This window comes from Salvelinus namaycush, chromosome 1 (genome assembly GCF_016432855.1).
Source record: "Salvelinus namaycush isolate Seneca chromosome 1, SaNama_1.0, whole genome shotgun sequence".
Lineage (NCBI taxonomy): Eukaryota > Metazoa > Chordata > Actinopteri > Salmoniformes > Salmonidae > Salvelinus > Salvelinus namaycush.
Genome location: NC_052307.1, coordinates 34,492,468 through 34,500,057, shown reverse-complemented (window position 1 = coordinate 34,500,057; position 7,590 = coordinate 34,492,468). Strand labels below are relative to the sequence as shown.

At 39.1% G+C, this 7,590-nt stretch overlaps 1 protein-coding gene across 2 annotated transcripts; it reads left to right on the top strand.

Moving 5' to 3' along the window:
- The first annotated feature begins 1,997 nt into the window (after positions 1-1,997).
- On the top strand, positions 1,998-6,939 carry LOC120040096 (E3 ubiquitin-protein ligase RNF181-like). Of its 2 annotated transcripts, XM_038985381.1 has the most exons (4): positions 1,998-2,786; positions 3,143-3,243; positions 6,121-6,235; positions 6,365-6,939. In XM_038985381.1, the coding sequence occupies exons 2-4, from the start codon at positions 3,158-3,160 to the stop codon at positions 6,470-6,472; spliced, it is 309 nt and encodes a 102-aa protein (XP_038841309.1). In that variant the 5' UTR covers positions 1,998-2,786; positions 3,143-3,157; the 3' UTR covers positions 6,473-6,939. The 2 variants fall into 2 exon arrangements, 1 of the variants encoding a protein (XP_038841309.1); XR_005475588.1 differs by lacking the exons at positions 1,998-2,786; positions 3,143-3,243 and adding an exon at positions 3,770-4,089 and having other exon boundaries at positions 6,365-6,481.
- Positions 6,940-7,590: the final 651 nt, after the last annotated feature.

The following is a 7,590-nucleotide window of genomic DNA, read 5'->3' as shown; positions in this document are numbered from 1 at the left end:
GCATTTTGATTGAGTTTGTACAATGCATTCGGAAAGTATTCAGACCCCTTGACTTTTTCCACATTTTGTTATGTTATAGCCTTATTTTATAATGGATTTATTTGTATTTTTCCCTCTTCAATCTGCACACAATACCCCATAATGACAAAGCAAAAACAGGTTTAGACATTTTTGCAAATGTATTAAAAATTAAAAACTGAAATATTACATTTACATAAGTATTCAGACCCTTTCCTCAGTATTTTGTTGAAGCACCTTTGGCAGCGATTACAGCGTCGAGTCTTCTTGGGTATGACGCTACAAGCTTGGCACACCTGTATTTGGGGAGTTTCTCCCATTCTTCTTTGCAGATCCTCTCAAGCTCTGTCAGGTTGGATGGGGAGCTTTCCTGCACAGATATTTTCAGTTCTCCAGAAATGTTTGATCGGGTTCAAGTCTGGGCTCTCGTTGGGCCACTCAAGGACATTCAGACTTGTACCGAAGCCAGTCCTGTGTTGTCTTGGCTGTGTGCTTAGGGTCGCTGTCCTGTTGGAAGTTGAATCTTCGCCCCAGTCTGAGGTCCTGAGCACTCTGGAGCAGGTTTTCATCAAGGATCTCTCTGTACTTTGGTCCGTTCATCTCCCAGTCCCTGTCGCTGAAAAACATCCCCACAGCATGATGCTGCCACCACCATGCTTCACCGTAGGGATGGTGCCAGGTTTCCTCCAGGCGTGACACTTGGCATTCAGGCCAAAGAGTTCAATCTTTGTTTCATCAGACCAGAGAATCTTGTTTCTCATGGTCTGAGAGTCCTCTAGTTGCCTTTTGGCAAACTCCAAGCGGGCTGTTATGCGCCTTTTACTGAGGAGTGGCTTCTGTATGGCATAAAGGCCTGATTGGTGGAGTGCTGCAGAGATGATTGTCCTTCTCTCATCCCCACAGAGGAACTCTGGAGCTCTGTCAGAGTGGCAATCGGGATCTTGGTCAACTCCCTGACCCCAATTCCAATTGCTCAGTTTGGCCAGGCTGGCCAGCTCTAGGAAGAGTCTAGGTGGTTCAAAATGTCTTCCATTTAAGAATGATGGAGGCCACTGTGTTCTTGGGGACCTTCAATGCTGCAGAAATGTTTTGGTACCCTTCCCCAGATGTGTGCCTCGACACAATCCTGTCTCGGAACTCAATTCCTTCGACCTCGTGGCTTGGTTTTTGCAGTGGGACCATATATAGACAGGTGCGTACCTTTACAAATCATGTCCAATCAATTGAATTTACCACAGGTGGACTCCAATCAAGTTGTACAAACATCTCAACAATGATCAATGGAAACAGGATACACCTGAGCTCAATTTCGAGTCTCATAGCGAAGGGTCTGAATACTTATGTAAATAAGGTATTTCTGTTTTTTTATTTGTAATAAATTTCCCCAAAATTCTAAAAACCTGTTTTCACTTTTTCATTATAGGGTATTGTGTGTAGATTAATGAGGAACATGTTTTATTTGATCCATTTTAGAATAAGGCTTTTACAAAACAAAATGAGGAAGTCAAGGGGTCCAATGCAATGTACATAAAAAGCATTTGACGGGGTTACGAAAGTTATCATGAAGTAGCCCCATATTGAGTGAATTTACATATACAATTTTGTCACGGCTGTCTTCCTCTTCTTCCTCTGAAGAGGTGTAACAAGGATCGGACCAATACGCAGCGTGGTAGGTATCCATGTTTTAATATAGAAAACTGAACTATGAACACCAATACAAAACAATAAACGTGAACAAACCGTAACAGTCCCGTGTGGCACAAACACTGACACAGGAAACAATCACCCACAAAATACCCAAAGAACATGGCTGCCTAAATATGGTTCCCAATCAGAGACAACGATAAACACCTGCCTCTAATTGAGAACCAATCTAGGCAACCATAGACTTACATAAACACCTATAATGAACACAACCCCATAGCTCTACAAAAAAAACCTAGACAGTACAAACACCCTAGACGAGACAAAAACACACAAACCACCCTCGTCACACCCTGACCTAACCAAAATAATAAAGAGAACAAAGATAACTAAGGCCAGGGCGTGACAAATTTACACATCATAAAGTGACTTTGTATTACAGAGAGAGAGAGCTGCTGACAAGTTAAATAGACAGAGTGAGAGACAGAGAGAAAGAGAGCTGACAGGTTAACAGCTGCAAACTGGATCAGTCCTCGATAACCAAACCCCTATTTCAACTACTATCAATAAAAATCCCAAACCAACCCTGTACCATATCTTGTTATCCTAAACCCCTCCCATACATATGATTTATACCGCTTTTAACGGCATCTTATAGATTTTATGTATTTATAACAAATCAAAACTGGAATTTGTATTCAAAACAAAGGTTGTAAAAATATGATACACATTTATAGAATAAATCATATCTAGTTTGATGATTCTGTGACAAACTGTGAATTAGTTATTGATTTATACATCTTTAAATTGCATTTTAAAGATGTTATGTATTTCCATAAAATCAAAACTGGATTTTTTTATTCAAAACAAAGGTTGTAAAAGTATGCTAGACATTTATAGAATAAATCATATATTATAAATCAAATGTTATGTGACAATCAATGAATTAGTTATTGATTTTTTTACAATTGAAATGGCTTTTGGCAAATGTCTGTTGAATGTCTGATGAATGTCTGTTGAATGTTCGAATGTGTGAATATAAAACCAACTTTACCTTGGTCAAATATCTTTGGGTGTAGCTAGCTGGCTAGTTGCTGCATGTTTCAGGTTATGCCAAAACACAGGTAATATAAGCCAACTTTTGTATAACTTTAATTAGATTTCTCAGTATAGCACAGTATATTCACTGTCGTGTCTTTGTATTCAAGAATTTGGCTAAAACAGCTCAATAAAAGAGTGATTGAGCAGCATAGGGGTTAGCTAACTAGCCACTATATCTAGCTAAATGTGTAACGTTAACTAGTTAGCTAACATTATTGAATCAACTGAAAATGGGAAGGTAACTTGTGCTTTGAGTGTAATTCTGCTAAATCTCGTTTTAGCCAGGTCAAAATTAGTCAAATGCGCTTAGTTTCATGCCTAGCTAGTAGCTAGCTAATGTCGCTAACTAAGGAAAATACAGTAGTTTGATGTTCCACAGATTTGTAAACAGAAGATGGCTATTTACTTTGATGAACATGACTGTGAACCAACGAATCCTGAAGAACAGTACCGCCAGAATGCACTACCAGAGCTGGCCAGGTGAGAATAAAATAATCTAGCTAGCTAGCTAGCTGCCAGCTCAAGGGAGACACAACACAATCTTGCCAGAAGATACCGACCCTACGCTTGTTTACAATGATCTACACTGGGGTCAGAACTCAATCATGGGTACATTAATAAGAAGACACCAGTGGAGAATGCGCAAGATATGGGTCAGAAAATGTACTTCTATGCAGTGATGGGATATGCCACTGTACCCCAAATTTGACCTTTATCCACACTGCTCCAATGAGAAGATTGAAATACTGCTAGTTTTCCTGGAAAATTGCCCTTTTCGTGCTAGCTAGCAGGAGCCACAGCAGCCATTATCGAATGGCACGTCACCTAGAACAACAAATGGGCTGATTGTCTGACACTAACATTCCAAAATGGCTGCAGTGGTTAATGTTATTGGCTTGAATGAGGACGAAAAGGGCACTTTTCCAGGAAAACTAGAAGTATTTCAATCTTCCTGATGGAACAGTGTGGATAAAGGTTACATTCAGAGTATAGTGGCACATCCCATCCCTGCATTGAGGTAAGTTTTCCGACACATATCTCACGCCAGCTCCACAGTGTCTTAATGTAACCATGATTGTGTTCCGACCCATAGTGCAGTGTATACATGTGTAGGGTCTGTATCTTCTGGCAAAACACAATCCAGTCTGTATTTTGCATCACTGCCACTGAATGCCTGTTGACCTCTGTGTAGGTCTTTGATGCAGGGCCTGGACATTGACTCAGGAGCATTTCACCTATCAGACTGGGACCAGCATCTTCCTCCCCCAGCTGCTAAAACAGCAGTCCAAACCTTACCTGTGGTTGTCATATCCCCAGAGCAAGCAGGTGAATCCTGCTGCCTGCATAAACTACCCTCTTTAGCTGTGAACAACCTTTGGGAATTATAGGCTACTGTCTCTTCAAAAATGAGACAACAATAATGTGTTCTCGTATGTGGTAATACATTTCAGTTGGCTACTTCTCAGAAAGTATTAAACTGTCAAAAGGAGTAAAACAAGGTTGTCCACTATTGGCATATCTATTTATTATGGCCATCGAAATGTTAGCTATTCAAATCAGATACAACAATAATATCAAGGGGCTAGAAATCTAGGGCTTAAAACAAAGTGTCACGATCGTCAAAGGGACTGAGAGAGGACCAAGGCGCAGCGCGTGGAAAGTACATCTTCTTTTTATTTAAAGAAGGAAAAACAAAACAAACCAACAAAACAGACAACCGTGAAGCTATACAAACATAAGTGCTGACACAAAACACTTCGACATAGACAATTCCCCACAAACAGCTAAAGCCTATGGTTGCCTTAAATATGGCTCCCAATCAGAGACAACAATAACCAGCTGTCTCTAATTGAGACCCAATTCAGGCAACCATAGACTTTCCTAGATACCTACACTCAACCATAGACACAGCTAGACTTCTATACTAAACATAAACCCAACTACTCTAATAAACCCCCTAAACCTTACAACCACCCTAGACACTACAAAAAACACATACATTCCCCATGTCACACCCTGACCTAACCAAAATAATTAAGAAAACAAAGAATACTAAGGCCAGGGCGTGACACAAAGGTGTCATTGTACGCAGATGATTCATGTTTTATTTTAAATCAACAATTTGGATCCCTCCATAGGCTCATAGAGCATCTAGATAATTTTTCTAACCTCTCTGGATTACAACCAAATGATGATAAGTGTTAGGTATTGGATCACAAACAAATTCAACTGTTACATTACTGTGTACATTACCAATAAAATGGTGGACATACTCAGTATTTATATTCCGAAAGAAAGAAATTATCTCACTACAATACATTTTTATAGAAAGTTAGCAAAAATAGATCATATCTGGCTACCATGGAGTGGAAAATAGTTGTCTATTGTGAAAAAAAATCACCCTGATTAACTCTTTATTTATATCCCAGTTTACTTATTTGCTTATGGCCCTGCCTACACCTAATTACTTGTTTTTTAAATGATATGAGCAAAACATATTCCAGTCTATTTGGCATGGCAAACCAGACAAAATTAAATGGGCCTATTTATATAATGTATATGAATTTGGAGGGCAGAAATTATTAAATATTATAGCATTAGACCTCTCACTAAAGGCTTCAGTCATACAAAAGCTATACTTACATCCAAATGAGTTCTCTAGCAGATTAGTAAGAATGGCTCAAACGTGTTCAAGAATGGCCTTTTTCCCTTTATTCAGATTACAACCTCTCACTTTCGGTTATTTGAAAATGATATCCTCTCCAAAATATTGCTGTTTTTAAAACAAGCCATAGAAAGTCGGTTGCAATTTCGGATCAATCCACCAGAAAAGTCACAACAAATATTACAACATATATTATGGTTTAACTCAAATATACAAATGGGTTGGAAAAAAAATGTACAGTGTAATCTTGGTAAGTTATATCATATATAGGACTGGTGGAGTTATGTCACACATGCAGCTAACAAAAATATATGGAAATGTCTGCTCTATCCAAAATTACAACCAACTAATTGCAGCATTACCGCAAAAATGGAAGAGGCAAGTGGAAGGGGGAGAAAGTAAGGAACTTGTCTGTCGGCCCTGCATTAAATATCAACATTTTAAATATATATATTTAAAATAATATATATATATATTTTTTTAAATATGTGGGTTTGGAAATGATTCAGAATATTACATTCATAGAAGAAGCAATCTATTTGCAATGTTAAAGCTGATCCACCCCGCTAAAAAATATTTGATTATTTAAAAAAATTCAGTGGAATTCATTATAATTGCTCGCACGACAACCAATGTAGTCTGTAAGTGTAGTCTATTGTCTGTGATTGGACTCCCTCTCTCCCATCATCCAGCAAAGGGCTGAAGTGTCCTGTGTGTTTGCTGGAGTTTGAGGAGCAGGAGACAGTGCGGGAGATGCCCTGCAAACACCTCTTTCACTCTAGTTGTATCCTGCCCTGGTTAAGGAAGGTGAGGGCCTGGCCACTGAATCGACACACACACACGGATCAATTCTGTCGATTATGATGTGAATTTACTATTTACCTGAACAATATATAACCCTTGGAGAATCCTAACCTTTGCTGTGTATCTTTACAGGCCAATTCTTGTCCGCTATGCCGACTCGAGCTACCAACCGACAATCCAGAGTATGAGGAGTTTAAGACGGACAAGGTGTGTGTGGAACTCTGGCATGGGAAATCATAATCATAATGCTTGTCCCATTTAGAGTTGAGACTTTGGATGTGTCCCAAATGACACCCTCTTTCCTATTTAGTGTCCTATGGGCCCTGGTCAAAACTGTATAGGGAATAGGGTGCCATTTGGCTGATTTGGGACACAGAAATGGTCAGCGTCAGGCTGTTACTAAACCTGTTAAAGGATAAGAGAAAACAGAGGGAACATAGACTGGAGTATCTACATGTAGCCATGTACACATAGTGGCTCAGAGCACACTTATTGCTTATTTCACATTTATTGCATTGGGTCGCAATAGAATTGACAATTGACAAAAGCTGCAAAAAATATTGTTTAGCTATTATGTTTTATCGTGTGTATTGTAAATATGTCAGTTTTATATTGTCACGTTCCTGACCTATTTTCTGTTGTTTTTGTATGTGTTTAGTTGGTCAGGGCGTGAGTTGGGGTGGGCATTCTATGTTATGTGTTTCTATGTTGGGTTAAATGTGTTGCCTGATATGGTTCTCAATTAGAGGCAGGTGTTTGACGTTTCCTCTGATTGAGAACCATATTAAGGTAGGCTGTTCTCACTGTTTGTTTGTGGGTGATTGTCGCTGTGTCTGTGTTTTGTTGCACCACACGGTACTGTCTCGTTCGTTCATTCGTTTTTCCTGTTCGTGCGTTCTTCGTTTTATGTAGTTCTCATGTGCAGGTCTGTTTAACGTCGTTTGTTGTTTTATAGTTTATTCAAGTGTTTTGGTAGTTTGTCTTGTTATAATAAATCATTATGTCTACCTACCTCGCTGCGTGTTGGTCCAATCCATGCTCCTCCTCGTCTGAGGAGGAGAACGACTTCGACGACCGTTACATATATACAGTCAATTGTACAAAGACCTGTTTTTTGATACAGATATAAATGATGGATGATCATTATACAATATGAAAGGAATACTGAGGCAGTTCAGTCAGTTTGAACTCTCTCTACATTCCCTGCGTTAACATGTCATACCATGTCTCTTCCTTTTCCTTTCCCCCCAAGATGCAATATAATGACCAAAGCAGATTTTTAAATGGCATATGTTTTGCTGGCCTCACATTTGTCAGATTTTAAAAACAATCTGTTTATAGTGTTGATTGCTTTGGCA

Coding starts and splice junctions, on each gene's coding strand:
- LOC120040096 (XM_038985381.1), top strand. CDS start 3,158: ATGGCTATTTACTTTGATGAACATGACTGTGAACCAACGAATCCTGAA. Junction 3,244..6,120: donor GCACTACCAGAGCTGGCCAG/GTGAGAATAAAA, acceptor CCCATCATCCAG/CAAAGGGCTGAAGTGTCCTG. Junction 6,236..6,364: donor TCCTGCCCTGGTTAAGGAAG/GTGAGGGCCTGG, acceptor GTATCTTTACAG/GCCAATTCTTGTCCGCTATG.